The following is a 20,857-nucleotide window of genomic DNA, read 5'->3' as shown; positions in this document are numbered from 1 at the left end:
TGCTGTCCTATCCCTAACTTTCCTGTGTCTGGTGTGAAGCTCCTTCCAGCAATCTCTGGAGCATCCCAGGAGACCAGACAGCACTGGGTGCTCCAACACAGGGACTGTCCAGCCTTGCACACAACTTTCTCTACTCTAGGCTCTTAAAACCCACAAAATTAAAAATATCCTACCCTGCCTCGGGTTTCTGTGCAAGGAAAAAAGACACAGATCATGAAATCTTCCTTTTCTCTGGGCTTTTTTTTTTTGCTTATGTCCATGTGTAAAATACCCCCCTCAGCAGCTTCCCAGCTTTGCAGCAAACCCTGGAGCTCCAACGAGGGGTCTCTGCCCGGTTGGGTGTTTGTGTGGCTCCAAAAGGGTTCAAAGGAACGATCCCGTGCTCGGTGGTGACCGCTGCATCCCGAGGGACTTCCCTTCTCAACCCCCTGCCCTTCCTCCTGTTTATTTATTTTCCTATTTGAAAAAAAAAAAAAAAAAAAGAAATAATAAAGTAGCTGTGGCTTGTTGACTGTGACAGCACAGTCCGAGAGGGAAAAAATCCCACGTTCCTGAGCACGGCCTTGTCCCAGAACCTCTGGTATCCTGGATCCCACAATTTTAGGTGGTTACAAACTCCGTGAGTTGTGCCTTGGGGTGTAGTTGCTCCTATTTTCAGTAGGTGCAGTTCATAGGTCCAGGATTCCTTGATGTAGGAAAAACCTTTCCGTGGGGCTGGCGACTCCCCAAATCGTTATGAAAAACCTCCAAAAAAACCTCCAAATTGAATAAACCAACATTATATATTTTTGAAAAAGCCACTTTCAGCTCTATCTGCAGGAGCTGGTTGTGACCATCGCCCCTGATGTGATTTCCCCTCCGCCTCGAGCTCCCACCAGCTCCAGCCAAAACAACCTCCAGCCGTTGACCTCGGGCACCTTGGACACAGCCAGGGGTTTTTTCCTCTTTTCTTGGAATGTGAGGGGGGGGTTTTGTAGCGGGCTGGTTTATTTTCTGTGGTGCTGGATAATTGCCGTGTTTGCTTTTTTATTCCCCCTCCCGCCTTTCCCTTTTTTTATCTGCTCTGCTCCTGTTGGGAGCTCCCTTTGCCGTGTGCTGGTCATGCTGCCAGATCCGGGGCAGCCTGTTTTCCCTTTAATACCCAAAAATAGCAGAGAAGTGGTAAATGTTTACTCCTGGCAGTGACACCCCATGGATTTTTTTTTTTTTTAAATACCTCTGGAAAGCAGCCACTAAAACGTGGGCTCGTGCTCAGCTTTCCCTGGATTCTGAAAGCCATCCCATTCCAGACAAGGGATGGTGGCCTTCCAGGTTGGTTGGAGCTGCTCTTTGGGCTCTTCAGCTTTCCGGGGGAGTGGGGCTTGCAGGAAGCAAATTCCACTTGGGATTGTGTTTGTTGGCCCTGCTGCTCTTTGTAGGTTTTCTGTGGTGAACCTGAGGTGTCTCAGTGCTGGCAGGTTGTCTCTGGAACCAGTGATGGTGTGGTTGGGATGGTCAAAGTCAGCAGAGGTCCAAAATTCCCAGTTTCACTCAGAAAACAGGAAAAATTGTCTTCAACCTGGTGATTTTCCTGTGGCACCGAAACTTCTTCCATAGATCCCACAACCTGCCTTGCTCCCAGCCCAGGGAACCGGGATCATCCTGCCCAGAACATGGATCCTCCTCCTAAACCACAAACTCTGGGTCATCAGGTCAGTTCTGGCACGGCAGGTCCTGAGGGGAAAGAGGCCCTTCTTATTCCTGGGAAATGCTGAGGAGCATCCCATGGGTCCAAGGTGAGGAGAATCCCAGAGGTGCAAGGCTGAGGAGCATCCCATGAGTCCAAGGCTGAGGAACATCCTGTGGGTCTAAAGCTGAGGAGCGTCCAGGGGTCCAAAGCTGAGGAATGTCCAGGGGTCCAAGGCTGAGGATCATCCCGTGAGTCCAAGGCTGAGGAACATCCCAGAGGTCCAAGGCTAAGAAACATCCAGGAGTCCAAAGCTGAGGAGCATCCAGGGATCCAAGACTGAGGAACATCCCACAGGTCCAAGGCTGAGGAATGTCCAGGGGTCCAAGGCTGAGGAGACATGTCCAAGGTTGAGGAACATCCCAGGGGTCCAAGGCTGAGGAGCATCCCAGGATCCAAGGCTGAAGAACATCCAGGGATCCAAAGTTGAGGAACATCCAGAGTTTCAAAGCTGAGGAGCATCCCAGGGGTCCAAGGCTGAGGATCATCCCATGAGTCCAAGGCAGAGGATCATCCCTTTCCCCAACAGGCATTACTCTGTGCTCAGGAGCCCTGACCCACAAACGTTGCTCATGGCCAACCTTCCCTTGTTGGCTGGAAGGTTTTCTCCTTCTTTTCCTTGGCAAATTCCAAAAAACCACGTGCACGTCGACTTGTAACTTGGCGCCAGTTGCCTTTTCCAAGTCCATAAATCCACACAATGGCCTCAGTGTTCAGCTCCTGAGATGACTTCATGGAGCCAGAGGTGGAATATGGAGCTTGGCAGTGGCTGAAATGGGTGACTGTTGATGTTCACACATCACTCACCTCTCGTGTCCCACATGGGTCGAGTCTAACACAGAGTTAAGCTCAGCCCGGAGCACATTCCCTGCTGGAAAACAGGGACTTGTCTCCTCTTGTCCTCTTTCCATAACACAATCTGGGGAGGAAAAGGGCATTTCTTCCTCTTAATAAGGGTGCTAAAGCCAAAAAAAATAGAATTAATTGATTAAGAGTTGCTCTCTTGATACTTGCCCTGGTGACCAAAGTGGTCATTGATGCCAACTGAGCTCCAGCCTTCAGATGGGACATCTTTGGAGACCACCCTGTTTGAGGTGGCACTGACCCACCCACCAGGCTTGGTATCCTTGGCCATCTGACCTGCTCGGGGCTCTCACTTGTCCCTTTGTCCTGGAGACACATCTCTTTGCAAGTTGTTGAGTGCAGACCCACAGCTTTTGGCTTGGGCTTTTTTTGAAGATTTTTTTAATGTGGTTTTGTGTGTTTGGTGTTGGTTTTTGTTTGTTTGTTTTTTTTTTTTAGCTAAAACAAAGCTGAAAAACCCTGAAACAAACCAGAAAAAAAAAAAAAAGGAAGCAACAAAAAACCTCCACAAAAAAAAAACAACCCTCTTTGTCCAATTGAAAATGGGTTTCTGGGCAATTAATGAGGGGTTTATTTCTTAAGTAAACCTCTTAAAAACATTCATAAATGTAGTTGTTGTACCTTTGGGTTGACTGGTTGGGAAGTGTTAATTTATCGGGGTGATGCTTTGGGGGGTTTTTTTGCCGTTTTCAGCGACTTCAGAACAGTTGGTTTTTAAAAAAAAAAGGCAAATCAGGATGACACAGAGAAACCAAATTTCCACTCAGGAGTTGCCAGAGCTGATTTGCTGGATTTGCCCACGGATCTGGGGCTGTGGTGTGGGCAGCAGGAGGATCCAGAGGCATCTGGAGCAGGAGATGAGATGTGGGAGGTTCTGCAGGGACTGAGGTGCCCCCATGGGAAGGATCCTCTCGGGTTGGTGCCACCCAACAATTCCTCCTTATTACACCCTCACCTTTCCATCTCCTGCAAAATCCCCCCTTTCCAGTGTTACCTTAGGAATTGGGAAAGTCAGCAAAGCCAGTGTTGGAATTCTTGGGGCAAGTTGTGGCATTTATAGAAAAGTGGACATTTAATATTGACGAATTTGCATTTTTGTGGCCTGCTTTTTTGTTGCCTGCTTTTGTGCACGAAAAGGAAATTTTTGTTGGTAGTAAAAAAAAAAAAGAAAAATAATTGGAAATTCTGAGCCCATTTGAGGCCGGTCAGGCTCCGTTTTCCGTGGAAACACTGCGGTAATTCCTTGGGGAGTTGGTGGAAGGGCTCCCCCTGCTACAGCAGGACTTGTGTTGGCATTTCAGTGACCACATCCCACCTGATTGTGGGGAAAAGCAGGAGGCACCAACAGGTTCCTCCTCCTCTGTCGCCCAGAGAAACTGTGGCTGCCCCTGGGTCCCTGGAAGTGTCCAAGGCCAGGCTCTGCTTGGCATCAGGGAACTCGGGAAGTCTCCGAAGGTGGACACAGCGACCGGGAGAGAGCCTTGATTTGCTTTGGGAAACACGAATAGGATTCCCAAAATATTTGGGCTGCTTCATGTTTTTTGTGTCCATTTTGGCTTCAAGCTGGACGAGGGTGGTTTTAGGTGGATATTAGGAAGGAATTCCTGGCTATGAGGGTGGTGAGGCCCTGTTCCAGGTTGGGCAGAGAAGCTGTGGCTGCCCCTGGATCCCTGGAAGTGTTCAAGGCCAGGTTGGAGCAATCTGGGCTAGTGGAAGCTGTCCCTGCCCCTGGCAGGGGGTGGAATGAGATGGTCTTTAAGGTATTTTCCAACCAAACCATTCCACGATTCCATGAGAGCCAGAGGTGCTCCTGCAGGGTGCTGGGATGGAGCCACAAGGTGGGAAGTGGCAGCTTATTCCTGATTGCACGTTAAGATTAATGGATGTTTATTTTAACAACCCTTCCATTTCAGTAGCTTTTAATGAGTCCTTTGATAGCAAGTCCCTTAATTAACAAGGCAGCCTTTCGGCGTTTCCTCTCCCTAATTGGGAACAGATTGGCTGTTTTCAAACAAATCCCGGGAGCAGGGCCGGCTCCAGACCTTCCCTGTGGTCCATCCCATCCTCCTGGGAATCCAGGGGTTTCCAACTGCTGCCCAAGGATCAAATCTAGATGAAAACAGATGATTCAGGGGGGATCTCCTCAGGGATGATTCCCTTGGTGGGCCCCGTGCCGGGTGGTCCATGGGGGGCAGCCCATGGACATTGGCATTGGAAGGGGCTGCCCAGGGAGGTTTGGAGTCCCCAGCCCTGGAGGTGTCCAAGGAAGGCCTGACCATGGCACTCAGTGCTCTGGGCTGGGGGACAAGGTGGGCATCGGGCACAGGGGGGATTTGATGGTCTGGGAAGTCTTTTCCGAGCTCAATGATTTTATGGGGATGTGCTCTGGGAGGTGCCCCTGGGTTGCACCTCTGGGAGAGCTGCAGATGTTTGGCTCTTCCCTTTCTTCCCATGACCACAAGGAAGTTTTCTGGGTGTCTGTGCCCAGAGGAAGCCTTGGGAGGGCAGAGAGGGCAGTGTCACCCTGAGAGGTGTCATGAGAACACCAGCAGCAAAGAGGTGCCATTGAAAGCCGTGGACAGAGGGATTCCGTGCCAGAAATGTGGTTGCAAACTGATTGGAGTCTCAAAACAAACCATAATCCTAAATTAAAAACCAAACCTAACCCTAAATCCATGGATTTTGCTTTGATAATAGTCTCAGAATTCCTCTGTTTGAACTGAAGGTCAGACCAAGCAGGTGCTTGGGTGTCTTGGCCATTGAGATCCATCAGCTTTCACCCCTGACCCCCCTGCAAATCCAGGTCGTTTTTAATGGCATTTGCAGAGGTTTTAAATAAATGAATGACCCCTCAGTGCTGGCTCTGGAATTGCTGTGTTTTGAAGCTCTCTGTTTTTCTGTCAAGTTAAGGAGTGTTTGGATGATCCTCTGGGGCACATGGGGTGACTCTTGGGGATGGGCCTGTGCAGGGCCTGGAGTTGGACTGGATGATCCTGGTGGGTCCCTTCCAGCTCAGTATATTCTGGGATTCTGTAAAGTTGGAAAATGAGCAGCGATTGGTGACTTTGAGGTGTTTGTTTCCCTGTTGTCTGCAGAGATTTCAGGTTGTGCTTGCAATTCCTCCTCCTTTCCCTCCCTCTCCAAATCTTATCTTGGATTTTAGGCAAATTGTTCCTGTGCTGGAGGGACCACAGTGTTCAGTCAAGTTGTTTCTGAAATGCAGACAGGGAGGGAGCTGGTTTGGAGCCAGGCTGGGACCAGGGTCAGGATGTAAGTCTGTGATTGAGGGGACACTTCACTGGGGTCTGCAACATCCTTGTGAGGAGCAGAGGAGGGGCAGGACTGAGCTCTGCTCTGGGGGGACCAAGGACAGCACCCAGGGAATGGCTGGAGCTGTGCCAGGGGAGGTTAAATTGGATTTTAGGGAAAGGTTCTTCCCCCAGAGGCTGGTTGGGCACTGCCCAGGCTCCCCAGGGCAGTGGGCACAACCCCAAGGCTGCCAGAACTCCAGGAGGGTTTGGCTGATCCTCTGGGGCACAGGGTGAGACTCTTGGGGCTGGGCCTGTGCAGGGCTGAGGGTTGGACTGGATGATCCTTGGGGGTCCCTTCCAACTCAGCACATTTGGGATTCTGTGACAGACCAGTCGTTCCTGGGCTGGAGGCACCACACTGTTCCATCGAGTTGTTTCAGCACTACAAGGATGGAGCTGGTTTGCAGCCACGTCAGGGAGCAGGATCAGGATGAAACTCCCTGATTGCTCAGGGCTGGCACAGGGAGAGCCTTTGGGAGTGCCCCCGTTCCGCCACACGCTCCCAAAAAACCATCAGGGTGATTGGCACGAGGTCGGAGCCGTCCCGGCTGAGCCGTCCCGGCGGCTCCTCTGAGCCTGGGCTTTCTGAGGAGCTCCGACGGCCGGGATGACATTGGAGGGATCCTGCTGCTGCTCCACCTCTGTCCCAAGGCACATGTCCCGACACCACCGCCCTGGGTGGGGCAGTTAATGATTTTGGGAGGGGGGTGAGGCTGCTGGAAAGCACGTCCATCACCCGCTCGGCTCCGCGTGTCCCCGTGAGGGGAGGGTGAGGCCGTGCTCTGCCAGCTGAAAAATGAACCAGAGGGGGGGAAAAAACCCAGCACTATGAAGTGAAAATCCATCCTAAATAAGTTCCAAAGAGCCAACATGTTGTGATGTGAGGATGTGCTTGATTCCTGCCAGCTCAAACCATTCCAGGTGGGAATACAAACAACTCACGACAGCAGCTTATTAGCGGTGATATATCAGTGTCCGGGTGCTGGTTTGTCTCCTGTCAACAGCAGCTGCTTATCAAGCACATTTCCCACTCTATTTCTGGGGAAAGAAAGTCTAAAATTGATGTTCAGAAGGCTCTGCTGATTTTATCAGGAGCTGCTTTAAGTGGGCACTGGTTGTGTCGAGCACGGGGATGAGGCAGGAAAGGACTGGGTCCAGTCTTATTTATAAGGAGGGAGAACCATAAATTCTGGGAAGGGTTTTAAATCTTGGTGCCCAGGGCAGGAGATGCTGGTCATCCCTGGTGGTGCTTTCCTTTCTCTAAGCAGACATTTAACACAGTGATTGAAAGCCCTGTGGCATCTCCAAGGTCTCTGATAGTAAATATAAGGAAAAATGGATTAATACTTAAAAAGGGGGGGAAAAATACCTTTATATACTTTTGCCTTTCGTCCAGAAATATTGGATTTAAACTGTCAGGCATCTCTGTGTTTTTTAAGAGGAAACACTGAGGTTTTTTTTAAAGAAGAAAGACTTTTAGGTGTTTAAACCTTAAGAATAATAGAAAACAAAGGTCATGTTCTCAGTTGGCCTGAGAAGATTCAGCTTCCAGGTTTTCAAAGGTGAAATATAGATTTTTACCTTCAAAAAGTTTTGGACCTGAGCAAATCCCGTGGGGAAAAGGAAGGAGCAGGGAAAGCTGAGCCAGAAGCTGGTCCTGACCTTGGTGGCTGGACCCCCTTTGCCATCTCTGCAACGAGTTGTGGTAAAAAATAGTCACAAAGAAGGTGCTGAGGTGCCACTTGGAGGCACTTGGGTGGTGAAGACTCGATGAGTCCTGGTGCTGTCAGGTCCTGATGATTAAATTACTTCTCCCATCCCACCTTCCCTGTGTTGGGCTCATTAACTTGACATTTCATCTCAATTATTTGCTCCTCTTCACGCCCTCCCAGGGGTGTCACTTGTCATTCACAGCAGGTCTGGCTGGACAAGGAGTTCCTGCACGAAGCAGGCGTAGAAAACCCTTTAGGTGCCTCCACGTGGGCTGATCTGCCCCTTGCTTGGCTTCTAAGAAGGTTGTTCCTCTGCAAGTTTTGGAAGTGGGGCAGAAAACCTTCCTGGGGTTTGTCCTTGGTGTGGTTGGTTGGCAAGCTGGAGGGAAGGGATGGCATCCAGTGGGAATGGACAGGCTGGAGACGGGAGCACTGCAAAGCTCAGGAAGGTCATCAAGGTCCTGCACGTGGGGTTGGTCAGACTGGAGAAGAGAAGGCTCCAGGGAGAGCTGAGAGCCCCTTGCAGGGCCTGAAGGGGCTCCAGGAGAGCTGGAGAGGGACTGGGGACAAGGGAGGGAGGGACAGGACACAGGGAATGGCTTCACATGGACAAAGCACAGGGACAGATGGGATATTGGGAAGGAATTGTTGACTGTGAGGGTGTTGAGGCCCTGTCTCAGGTTGGGCAGAGAAGCTGTGGCTGCCCCTGGATCTCTGTAAGTGTCCAAGGCCAGGTTGGAGCAAGCTGGTCTAGTGGGAGGTGTCCCTGCCCATGGCAGGGGGTGGAATGGGATGGTCTTCAAGGTCCCCCCAACTCAAACCATTCTGATTCACCTCCAAGGCTTCTCCAAGGATTGCAGTGCTCCATGCGAACTCCTGCTGACGTGGAGTGTGAGCTACTCGTTGGATTTTTCTCCTGCTCACCCAGGAAGGGTGAGGAGCCCTGTCCCCTCATGACCAGCATGGGTGAGGGTCCCAGGGTGTGGTTGCAGGGCTTTGCTTTCTCGTCTCTGCTTCCATCTGGGTCTTCTGCTCAGTGGCATGTGGAGGGGAACCCACACGAGGAGCAGTTGAGGCACTTGGTCTGTTCACCTGGAGAAGAGGAGGCTGAGGGGAGACCTCACAGATTCCTAGAATATCCTGAATTGGAAGGGACCCCCAGGGATCACCCAGTCCAACCCTCAGCCCTGCACAGGCCCAGACCCAAGAGTCCCACCCTGTGCCCCAGAGGATCAGCCAAACCCTCCTGGAGCTCTGGCAGCCTTGGGGCTGTGCCCACTGCCCTGGGGAGCCTGGGCAGTGCCCAACCAGCCTCTGGGGGAAGAACCTTGTGCTGAGATCCAACCTGAGCCTGCCCTGGCACAGCTCCAGCCATTCCCTGGGTCCTGTCCCTGGTCACCAACCTCATCATAGTCTGCAGCTTCTGTGTGAGGGGCAGAGGAGGGGCAGCTCCATCCCTGTCTGCTCTGTGTGAGCAGGGACAGCACCGAGGGAATGGCTGGAGCTGTGCCAGGGGAGGTTAAATTGGATTTTAGGAAAAGGTTCTTCCCCCAGAGGCTGGTTGGGCACTGCCCAGGCTCCCCAGGGCAGTGGGCACAGCCCCAAGGCTGCCAGAGCTCCAGGAGGGTTTGGACAACGCTCTTGGGGATGGGGGGGGGGGGGATTGTTGGGGTGTCTGGGCAGGACCAGGAGTTGGATTTGATCCTCCCAGCTCAGGATATTCTGTGATCCTGTGAAAGCCACTCGACCCCAGCAAAAACTTGAGTGTCTGTTGGAAGTAATGAAGAAAAATCACACTGGGGCCGTGTCGCGCTTCCCGCTGCGCTCGGGGATGAGGAATCGGCACGAGCCGTGTTTTAAATAACCAAATGTGTCAGAAAAACACAAAGAAATGATGAAAAGCAAAAGCAAAAAAAAAAAAAAAAAAACCAAACCAGGGCTCTGCTAAACTTTATGGTTGCTGTGCTTCATCTTCATTTTAGTGCAGGTGTTTGTTTGGAGGTGAGTGATGAACGTTCCCGAGCCTGGGAACGGCTGGGAGCAGCGGAGATGGAGGACCCTGCTCAATAATTCACAGCCTGGCTCTTTTTTTTTTTTTTTTCTCAAATAAAAAATGCATCTTTTTTCCCCTCCTGCTGAAGATGAATGTGGCCTGAAGACCCGAAAGAACTTTGCAGAGCTGGTGGTAAAAAAAACACACACTTCCCAGCACACGCATCGAAGGTTTGCTCATCCCTCCGTGCCGCGGTGATGCTGAGCTGGAGACACGGGGTAAACTTTAATCCCAGTTTAAACACAACTTGTGAAGCGCCTGTAAAAGTGGGTGAGATCTCCTAAGCCACGCCTTGGGTTCAGAAAAGCGTGTTACAGGGCTTTTGTGTGTGTTTGAGGACATAATCTCCTGCTGGAGCTGTTGTCAGGGGAGCACCGCGATCCGCGAACGTCGCCGTGGGGTTGTGCACGCAGACATTGGGATCGTTCCTGAGGCTTTGTGTGGAAATCTGCTCTTGTGCCAAAGGATTTCCCCATTTTTAGGGTTTTGATGTGTTGTGCAGACCTTTGCAAACCTTACCTGCCAAAAAGAGAACCAAGTTGTGGCTGCTCCATCCCTGGAAGTGTCCAGGGGTGGGTTGGACAGGGCTTGGAGCAACCTGGGCTAGTGGAAGGTGTCCCTGCCCATGGCAGTGGGGTGGAAATGAATGGCCTTTAAAATCCCTTCCAACCCAAACCAGGTTTGGAGCCAGAAGAAGAGGGGCTGCAGGAGCTGTGGGGTGTTATAGGGCAGTGTCCTCACTGTCCCCATATGAGCTGTAGGGTGTTATAGGGCAGTGTCCTCACTGTCCCAGTCTGAGCTGGGTCAGGGGCTGCAGGAGCTGTTTGTGTTATAGTTCTCCCGGGCTGTTTGTGACTGGAAGCTACTCCAGGACTTCTCCATGTGTATTCCAGAGGCTGCCATGAGTGACACGACCCCACCCCACCTCCATGAGGTTCCACCCATCCCTTCCCCCTCCAGAAACACACACACACACACACACACACACACTCTCTCCCCACAAGATGGTTCTGACCCAAGAATCTGGTGTCTAACAGGAGAGCCTGGGGGCAGTCTGGGGGATGATGAGTTTTTGAGCCACGGTGTGATTGTTAAATATGATAATTAGCCATTATTGTAAGATTGTAACAGCTCTTCTGTGTGCTTGTGCTGAATGTCCTTTATGCACCTGCTCTCCACCAGACTTCACCCAACAGTGCAGGGAATTCTTCCTTTGGTTTTTGGCCTCACCAGGTGTCCCTTTTCCCTGCAGGGGAAGGTGGCCCAGACCGCCTGCATGTCGGCCTGCAAACACCTCTCGACGTCGCTGCTGCAGCTGCTGCTGGAGGCCGAGGTGAGGCAGCTCACGCTGGGGGCCCTGCAGCAGTTCAACCTGGACGTGGAGGAGTGTGAACGTGAGTGCCCAGTCACCCCCTTCCCCCTTGTCTTCTCTTCCCTTGCCCCTTTTCCTTCGTGCTTTGGGATTGCCAGGCATGTAGACAGGGAACAGCGAATGCCCCGCGGAGCTCGGGGTCTCTCGGGGAAGTGTCATAGAATCATGGAATCATAGAATCACAGAATCATCTGGGTTGGAAGGGACCTCCGAGATCATCAAGTCCAACCCTTGATCCAACCCCGCCGTGGTTCCCAGCCCATGGCACTGATGCCACATCCAGTCTTGTCTTAAACACCTCCAGGGATGGAGAATCCACCCCTTCCCTGGGCAGCCCATTCCAATGGCTGAGCACCCTCTCTGCAAAGAAATTCTTTCTAATCTCCAACCTAACCCTCCCCTGGCACAGCTGAAGACTGAGCCTTCTTGTCTTGCTGATGGTTGTCTGGGAAAAGAGACCAACCCCCCTCTGGCTCCCCCCTCCTGTCAGGGAGTTGCAGAGAGTGAGGAGGTCTCCCCTGAGCCTCCTCTTCTCCAGGCTGAACAGCCCCAGCTCCCTCAGCCTCTCCTCACAGCACTTGTGCTCCAGTCCCTTCCCCAGCCTCGTTGCTCTCCTCTGGACCTGCTCCAACCCCTCAATGTCCTTCCTGAGCTGAGAGCCCAGAACTGGACACAGCACTCCAGGGGTGGCCTCACCAGCACTGAGTCCAGGGGCAGAATCACTTCCTTGGACCTGTTGGCCACACTGTCCTCGGGACAGAGGAAGCTCAGCAAATTCTGAGAGATCGAAGTTTTGGTCTTCCTTTTCCTCTTTATTGCTGTGTTGATGCTCTGCAGAACATCCCTGCTTTTTGAGGTGGAGTAGTTTAAAAAATAGGAGATATTTGAGTGCAGGACTCTTTCGGAGAAGCTCTGGAGCCAGGCTGGGAGAGCTGGGGGGGTTCAGCTGGAGAAGAGAAAGCTCCAGGGAGAGCTGAGAGCCCCTGGCAGGGCCTGAAGGGGCTCCAGGAGAGCTGGAGAGGGACTGGGGACAAGGCATGGAGGGACAGGACACAGGGAATGGCCTCTCACTGCCAGAGGGCAGGGATGGATGGGATATTGGGAAGATGAAACCCTTGGCTCTGAGGTTGGTGAGACCCTGTCCCACCTTGCTCAGAGAAGCTGTGGCTGCCCCTGGATCCCTGGAAGTGTCCAAGGCCAGGTTGGACAGAGCTTGGAGCAACCTGCTCTTCAGAAGTTCTGTTTCTCTCTTGACCTCAGCAAATCGTCTTCTTTTCCTGCTGCAGGGATTTTTTTTTCCTCACAGCGAAGCCTTTTTGCAAACTCAGTGTTATGGAAAAAAAGAGTCCTTGGGACAAAATGACAACATCTGCTCAGAGGTGTGTGCGGAGAATCGTGGTGGTTTTGCTCTCAAACCTGCTCATTTTGGATCATCTGGTGCCCACCTGAATTAGGACCGAAATCCTGAGGTTGCCTTGAAGTTGCTGCTTGTCCTGCTCGGTAAAAGGATTAAAAAACCAGAGCTCAAAGCAGACAAAATACTTTTTTTCCTCCTAGTTTTATAATTAAGCTAAAGCAGAGTGAACACACTTGTGCACAGGATCCTCTTTGTGAGAGGGATGGATTTGTTAATGGGATTACTGTTGGGATGGATTGGTGACCGTGGCTGGTGAAAACCCAGAGCTTGATGGAGCTGATAAGAAGTTCAGGAAATCTTTGCTAATGTGTTTTGGGGACTTTTTTGTCCCCCCAAAAATCCACCTTTTTGTCTTGGTTGAGGTGGAGATTGGGATGTAATTTGTTTATCATAGAATGAAGGAATGGTTTGGGTTGAAAGGGGCCTCAAAGCTCATCTCATTCCAACCCCCTGCCAGGGACACCTTCCACTAGCCCAGGTTGCTCCAATCCCTGTCCAACCTGGCTTTGGACACTTCCAGGGATGGGGAATGACTCAGTGCCATCCCCTGTTTTGGCTCCATCATAACCTGGCCCTTCCCACTCTCCAAATCCCTTCTTCCACCCTTTATCAAACATTTTCCTGACCGTGTTTCCCTTCGACTGCACCCACCAACACCGAGTTTGAAATTCAGTGCTCAGAAACATCCCCCAGTAAGATTTGTGGTGTTTCTAACGAGCATATTTTTATTTTTTAATGTCCATTTCCAGTTTTCCAGCCCTCAGCCGAACAACCTGGGAGAAAGATCCCTGGTTAATGAGTCATATCCCAATCCTGCAGTTATATCTCGTGTCAGAACGCAGGCGAGGCCTTATTTTTCTTTCGGCAACCCCAAAATTCTTCCTGTCTAATTTGGGTCCCATCAGCTCTTTGGGAGCAGCTGAATTCCAATCAGTGCCCACAGAGGGACAGGAGATGTAGCAGGAAATAATAGGGCCCATTTGTCATTAATAATTCCTTCTGTTTGGGCTGCAGACACGTGCACAGATCCCGGCAGATTTCCGCCCCATCGGGAAACAAGGATCACTCAGCAGCAGCTCTTCCCTGAGAGCTCCCGCTGCAAGGAAAAACAGATGGCATTTAATTCCGGGTTTAAAAGCACAATTCCTTACATTCCAGTTGTTTTTGGAGGCAAGAGCAGGAGCACTCAGACACTGAGGAGCAGGTGACTCCAACCTGGGACAGGTGACCTGCTCCCCCATCCCGAGGTACCGGAATGGAGACGGATTCCGGAGCTGGAATCTTCCACTCCATCACTGTCAGTCCCGGGACATTCAACCCAGACTAAGCCTTTTTCTTCCTTTTCAGCAGTAAAAAATGCCTGCTGTCTTTGCTGACACCAGGAATCATTTTATTTCTCTTTTTTGGGCTGCAGTTCCTCAAGTTTTTAATGTCAGGATGAGTGAACTGGTGCATTCAGAAAATATGTTTCAATTTGTTTTTTTCTCGGGTTTCTTTCTTGTTTATTTTTTAGTATTTTATCTGAAAGCACAGGTGTGAATCTCAGCATCTTTATTATACCAGCTTTGAATCTCAGCATCTTTGTTGTACCATATTTAACTTCATGCGTCTTCCTCCATCCTCTTCCTCCCCCCAGATCCTCAAACTTTACTTAGTTTATTAATTTTTTCATATTAAAATAGGATTTCAGAGCTGTTTGGAGCACTTCCAGTGAGTGCAGTGATGTGGGAACGGGGCTACAGGGGTTTGATCCTGGAGTTTATCAGGCTTTTGTATAAGTCTCTTGTGATGCCAGAGGAATAATCTGATTAAGAGAAGGGTGAGGCAAATTAATAAAAGGACTTATTTGTGTATTAAGAAGAATTTGTAGGTGGTGAAGATATTTTTCTGCATATTAGAAGCAGATATGAAACCCATGACAGGCAAATGGGTTTGTATTCACAATCAACAATAATAGAGGTGATAAAGGTGGGGGTTTAGGCTTAAAAGAAGATACTGGTGAATTAATTCTCCAGATTTGTGGGTTTGTAAAATATTTCCTGATTTATAACTCAATTGCTGTCCCATCAGCATGGAAAGGGAAGGGTTGCTTGGATTGCTGGCATCAGGCTGAGCTTTGGCACCAGAGGTGCAAGAACTGATGGGAAAGGGAGGGGATTTTTCCCTCTGCCCCTGTCTGAGGTGAGACCCCCCTGCAGAGCTACTCCAGCCCTGGGAACAACAGCACAAGGACGTGGAGCTGCTGCAGAGAGTCCAGAGGAGGCCCCGGAGCTGCTGCCAGGGCTGGAGCCCCTCTGCTCTGGAGCCAGACTGGGAGAGCTGGGGGGGTTCCCCTGGAGAAGAGAAGGCTGCAGGGAGAGCTGAGAGCCCCTGGCAGGGCCTGAAGGGGCTCCAGGAGAGCTGGAGAGGGACTGGGGACAAGGCATGGAGGGACAGGACACAGGGAATGGCTTCCCACTGGAAAAATGAAGATTTAGATGGGATATTGTAAAGAAATCCTTCCCTGTGAGGGTGGTGAGGAACTGGAATAGATTTCCCAGAGAAGCTGTGGCTGCCCTTGGATCCCTGGAAGTGTCCAAGGCCAAGTTGGACAGGACTTGGAGCAACCTTGTCTAGTGGAAGGTGTCCCTGCCCATGGCAGGGGATGGGACTGGATGATCTTAAAGGTCCCTTCCAACCTAAACCATTCCATGATTCTGTGACTGGTTTCCCAGACTGTCCCAAATAGAAGATGAGCTCAGTTTGGATGAGCTGCCTGTGTGGGTGGCTTTAAAGGACATCTTTCCATCATGGACAAGAGATCCTGATGCCTGTACAAGGACACCTCTCAGACCCTCTGTTTTCCCAGTGGGTTGCAGTTCCCTGTGAGGATGAGAGGAGCACATCCCACATTCGTTCCTTCCCACCTCTCCGCCTGTCAAAACCCTTCCCTCACTGGAAAACAAAACTGCCTTTTCCTGCTGTTAAAGTGGAGTGGGGTGATTTGTACTGACAGCAGAGGTGGCTTCCCATCTTCCCAGAGCTGCTGTTTGTGTTCTTGGAAATGGGAAGAGAGATTTATGGATGCTCCAAGTGACCACGGGCACGGAACTGGGAGCTTCTGCTCCATGGCTCTGCCACCTTCCCGTGCTTGGATTTATCCTCCTTTGTTTCTCCCTGAATTTATACCACCTTCATTTCCCTCAGCTGACCTTTCTTAGAGGTTGCAGAGGCTCAGAGTAGGAAGAGGGTGATTCCTGGTGAATTAGTGCCTGTAAATATTCACAGATGAGAAGCTCCTGACTCCCCATCTGTGAGCTTCCAAAAAAACGTGCCCTTTCTGTCAGGATGCTGATGGGAATATTTGGACAATGCTCCCTAATTTAACACAGATCTTTGCAAGCCTGACTTGGGTAAACCCTGGGATTTTGTGTGATGTCAAAAAGGAATTATCTCTCTCCAGCATTTTGACTTTGTCCCTGAGCTGAGGGCTTCCTTCCACTCCCTCCAACCATCACCTGATCTGTCCTTTCATCTGTCACCTTGTTTCCTTTTAGCTTTAGTATTTCCCTGTTGTCCTTCTCTTTTATCTCCTTTGAAAACCTTTTGCTACTCCTGTGGTGTCCACTCAACCTCTCCTGTCCTTTTGTCTCCAACTTCTGCTCTCTGCTACAACATTTTGAAGATGTTTTTTACCATGAGGGTGGGGAGGCCCTGGCACAGGTTGCCCAGAGAAGCTGTGGCTGCCCCTGGATCCCTGGAAGTGTCCAAGGCCAGGTTGGAGCAACCTGAGCTAGTGGAAGGTGTCCCTGCTCATTGCAGGAGTTTGGAACTGGGTGATCTCTCTTCCAACCCAAACCATTCCATAATTCTCTGATTTTGGATATTGTCCATCTCCAACACCTCCCCGTGTTCTGCTTTGTTACCAGGATATGAACTGGTATTTATTTCCCCATCCTCACAGTCCTTTGCAGCTCTGTCAGGAGAGGTTGCCTCTGTCCACCCCTGATTTTGTTTGAGGAATTTTAGGAGCTCCCAGTTCCTCAGCTCTGCACCACCTTCCCTTCCCACCCATCGTGGACACACAGCATTGATTCTCATCAACCTTTGCAGCCCAAATTAGAATCCCAGAATGGTTTGGGTTGGAAGGGACCTTAAAGATCATCTCATTCCAACACCCTGCCGTGGGGACACCTCCCACTATCTCAGGTTGCTCCAAGCCTTGTCCAACCTGGCCTTGGGCACTTCCAAGGATGGGGAATCCACAACCTCTTCAGCCAGTGTGAGATGTTCACAGTCCACTTTTTGTAGTATTTTAGTGAAGAACTAAGAGACATCCATTGTGCATCTCAGGTTATGGATTTGGGAACCCGTGGAGATCCATAACTCGATTTTTAAGCCTCTCCTGTGGATCATATGCCAGATTTCATGACACAGTTCCTTCTAAAGAGCTTCTTTTTCTTCTCTACTTGGAAACATCTCATGGTCCACCACGGAGAAGTTCCTCCTTGGGGCTGTAGGTGCTCCTCAGCCCTACCAGCAGGTCCTCACAGCCCCTGGGAGCACTCATTTCCCTGCAGTGACAGCTCTCCAGGCTCAGCTTTGTTCCGTCATGGAAACAAATGATGGAGAGGGATAGAAATTTTTCTTTAATCTGACCCGGTTCGGGGTATTTTGGGTGACTCCTCCCTCTTCCCACAGCTCTCTGAAATTACCCAGATGGGAATGAGCTTTGGTAATTCAGTCTGTAATGGGGAACAGCTTCAAAGTGGGGTTGTGTGGGAATGGTGTGGGTGAAGGATGAGCTTGGTGTGGAAACTGGGTGAAGTAGAAGCTCAGTGTGGAAATTGGAACCTTCTCTCTGCTCCCTCTTGCCTCAATTCCTACCCATCATCTCCCGCCTCTTTTCCTCACAAACTTCTCCAGAGTCCACACAGAGATTTATTCTTCAACTTCAGTATCCTCAAGGTGTCACTTTGTCCCTCTGGATGAGGAACAAGACGTCCCATCGCTTGGCTTTTCTAGGATAATCTTCCAAGAATTTATCTAAGTGTCATGGTTTGAGATAGCCCAAATTCCAATTCCCTAGCTCCATCCCCCCTCCCACATCTCAACCCAATGTGAGATGGGTTTTTTTTTCCAGACAAAACACAACCAGACTCAGAATGGGGAAAGGGAATATATTACAATGACTGTACAAATAAATACTACAATACATTATACACACGACTACAACTATCTCTACTATGACATAAGTATTTACAATGGATCAGATCTCTTCTCCCCTCCAAATAAAAGTCCAGGAGGGAAAGAAGAGACAGATCCCTTCCAGTCTCTCAGGGCAGCAGCTTCTTCAGAGTAGCAGTCACTAAGCAGCAGCATCTTCTAAGGCAGCAGGCTCTCTCTGTCTCTTCTGTTTCTTGCAGCAGCTGATAGCTGGATCTCTGCCAGCACACACAAGGGGGGTATCCCCCTCGGCCACTCGTTTCTCCAAACGAGTGGTCTTCCGTGGGCTTCGTCACCCCAGACAAAGGTCGTATCACCACGTCATATCACGAAGCACAGGGGATCTTCGTGACGGTCTGGTATCTTCAGGAGATTCAAGCTCCTTGCAGGGCCTCTGTGCCCTGTCTCAGGCTGCGAGCTTCTTTGTAGCTTGCAGCAAGGGAGGGCCTCAAGGCCAACCTCCCACACCGTCCTGGCTGAGCTCTCAGGACGTCCGAGCTTCTCAGCTCCTCTCTGCAGTGCATATTGCACTTCAAGGCTCTTTCAAGTAAGAGTCTATCAACTTCCTCCTTCCAGGAGGTCTCAAAGGAGTTTTGGGGGGTCTGGTATCAGTTCTTACCCCCAAGAACTCTGTAGAACTCAGCTGCTGACTCTCTTTCCCTCAGGTCTCCTTCCAGGAGTCCCTTCTCTGGTGCTGCATGTCTTTGTTGCTTCTTCGGTTCAGTTCTGGCTGCTGCTTTCTCCGGCCACTGCCACGGCCACTGCCCACGATGGAGAAAAAACATCTCCCAGCATAACTATAGGCACCTAGCCCAGCATTATGCTGTTCCAGGTCCCCACAGGCCCCAGCTGGGGCTGGGGGGCCAAAGCCCCCCCCTGTGGGGCTCAGAGCCCCTTCCTCGTGGCTCACAACATGGCCACCTTCTTCTCCCCTCAAACTACAACTCTTCTTTTCCGGTCTGGTTGTGATATGTTTACATTTTTTGCAGGAGCGCTCATTGGACAGAAATTCAAAACTTCCAGGGGTTTCCACCCCTTGGGGTCTACCACTTTTCTTATCCTCTGGGGAAAAACAAAGTCCAAACCACTACAACACTCCACCCCTCGCTCCTGCGAAAATGTCAACATATCACAACAACTGAAAAAAAAACTCTAATCAATATTCAATCTTCAATAAACTAAAATATAACTAAAATCTCTCTACTAAACATCATTAAAGCATTATCACAAACTTTACTCTTAGTACTTAACTTACTATAGTCTTACTCTCACTACAATGGTACAGTCTGTGTTTTGTCTGGAAAACTCTTTCTGTTGCCACAAGCATCATGGCTCTTATCTCAATTTATCTCGATGGTTCGCAACCATCCTCTGCTACCATTTTATGTCATGGTTTGAGATAGCCCAAATTCCAATTCCCTAGCTCCATCCCCCCTCCCACATCTCAACCCAATGTGAGATGGGTTTTTTTTCCAGACAAAACACAACCAGACTCAGAATGGGGAAAGGGAATATATTACAATGACTGTACAAATAAATACTACAATACATTATACACACGACTACAACTATCTCTACCATGACATAAGTATTTACAATGGATCAGATCTCTTCTCCCCTCCAAATAAAAGTCCAGGAGGGAAAGAAGAGACAGATCCCTTCCAGTCTCTCAGGGCAGCAGCTTCTTCAGAGTAGCAGTCACTAAGCAGCAGCATCTTCTAAGGCAGCAGGCTCTCTCTGTCTCTTCTGTTTCTTGCAGCAGCTGATAGCTGGATCTCTGCCAGCACACACAAGGGGGGTATCCCCCTCGGCCACTCGTTTCTCCAAATGAGTGGTCTTCCGTGGGCTTCGTCACCCCAGACAAAGGTCGTATCACCACGTCATATCACGAAGCACAGGGGATCTTCGTGACGGTCTGGTATCTTCAGGAGATTCAAGCTCCTTGCAGGGCCTCTGTGCCCTGTCTCAGGCTGCGAGCTTCTTTGTAGCTTGCAGCAAGGGAGGGCCTCAAGGCCAACCTCCCACACCGTCCTGGCTGAGCTCTCAGGACGTCCGAGCTTCTCAGCTCCTCTCTGCAGTGCATATTGCACTTCAAGGCTCTTTCAAGTAAGAGTCTATCAACTTCCTCCTTCCAGGAGGTCTCAAAGGAGTTTTGGGGGGTCTGGTATCAGTTCTTACCCCAAGAACTCTGTAGAACTCAGCTGCTGACTCTCTTTCCCTCAGGTCTCCTTCCAGGAGTCCCTTCTCTGGTGCTGCATGTCTTTGTTGCTTCTTCGGTTCAGTTCTGGCTGCTGCTTTCTCCGGCCACTGCCACGGCCACTGCCCACGATGGAGAAAAAACATCTCCCAGCATAACTATAGGCACCTAGCCCAGCATTATGCTGTTCCAGGTCCCCACAGGCCCCAGCTGGGGCTGGGGGGCCAAAGCCCCCCCCTGTGGGGCTCAGAGCCCCTTCCTCGTGGCTCACAACATGGCCACCTTCTTCTCCCCTCAAACTACAACTCTTCTTTTCCGGTCTGGTTGTGATATGTTTACATTTTTTGCAGGAGCGCTCATTGGACAGAAATTCAAAACTTCCAGGGGTTTCCACCCCTTGGGGTCTACCACTTTTCTTATCCTCTGGGGAAAAACAAAGTCCAAACCACTACACTAAGGAAGATGACTTTGAGACCTGCATCCCTCCTTGAGGAATACTGAGTTGGTTTTTCCCCCAAAACTTGTCAGGCCACCAGCACATTGTCCAGGTTCCCTTCCACAGGAGCTGCTGGAACTTTGATGCCGCGGCTCCACCATCGGGAATTCTGATGGCATCGTGTAAATCTTCCCCTGAAATGATGTTTTTGAGGAACAGAGCCACCAGCTGTGCCCCTTTGAAGTACCAGGATGTGCCAGGCCCCGTCACCGCGCGCTGGGGGCACACAGGAGATCCCCCCACCCGTCATCGTTCCTTTACAGTGGATGTCTCTTTTCTGGTGGGCGTTTGAACTCTTTATTCTTTGTCCATTGTAAAGGGCTTAACGGTTCCTGTGCCTTGATTCTTTCATCAGTGAAATGTTTTGGAAGAGAGGTTAGAGTCCCCCTGTGACCTGCCCTGGGTGGCCCAAGCCTGTAGCCCTTGCAAAGACATTACTTTTTTGGCCTGAACACAAACCCCTCAAACCTTTAGCCTGGCTAAATGCTTTGTACAAACAGCCGC

At 50.4% G+C, this 20,857-nt stretch overlaps 1 protein-coding gene across 5 annotated transcripts in view; it reads left to right on the top strand.

Moving 5' to 3' along the window:
- Positions 1–20,857, top strand: part of EXOC6B (exocyst complex component 6B) — a 344,538-nt gene that overhangs the window by 238,982 nt on the left and 84,699 nt on the right. For all 5 annotated transcript variants that reach the window (XM_032685217.1, XM_032685216.1, XM_032685215.1 and 2 more), the window contains one exon: positions 10,919–11,060. In XM_032685217.1, the coding sequence (XP_032541108.1) occupies positions 10,919–11,060 (142 nt within the window). The remainder of the gene's footprint in view (positions 1–10,918; positions 11,061–20,857) is intronic.

The sequence above is a fragment of the Chiroxiphia lanceolata genome, chromosome 4 (assembly GCF_009829145.1).
Source record: "Chiroxiphia lanceolata isolate bChiLan1 chromosome 4, bChiLan1.pri, whole genome shotgun sequence".
Lineage (NCBI taxonomy): Eukaryota > Metazoa > Chordata > Aves > Passeriformes > Pipridae > Chiroxiphia > Chiroxiphia lanceolata.
Note: the sequence above shows the minus strand (reverse complement) of the source record. Positions and strands in the feature narration are given on the sequence as shown.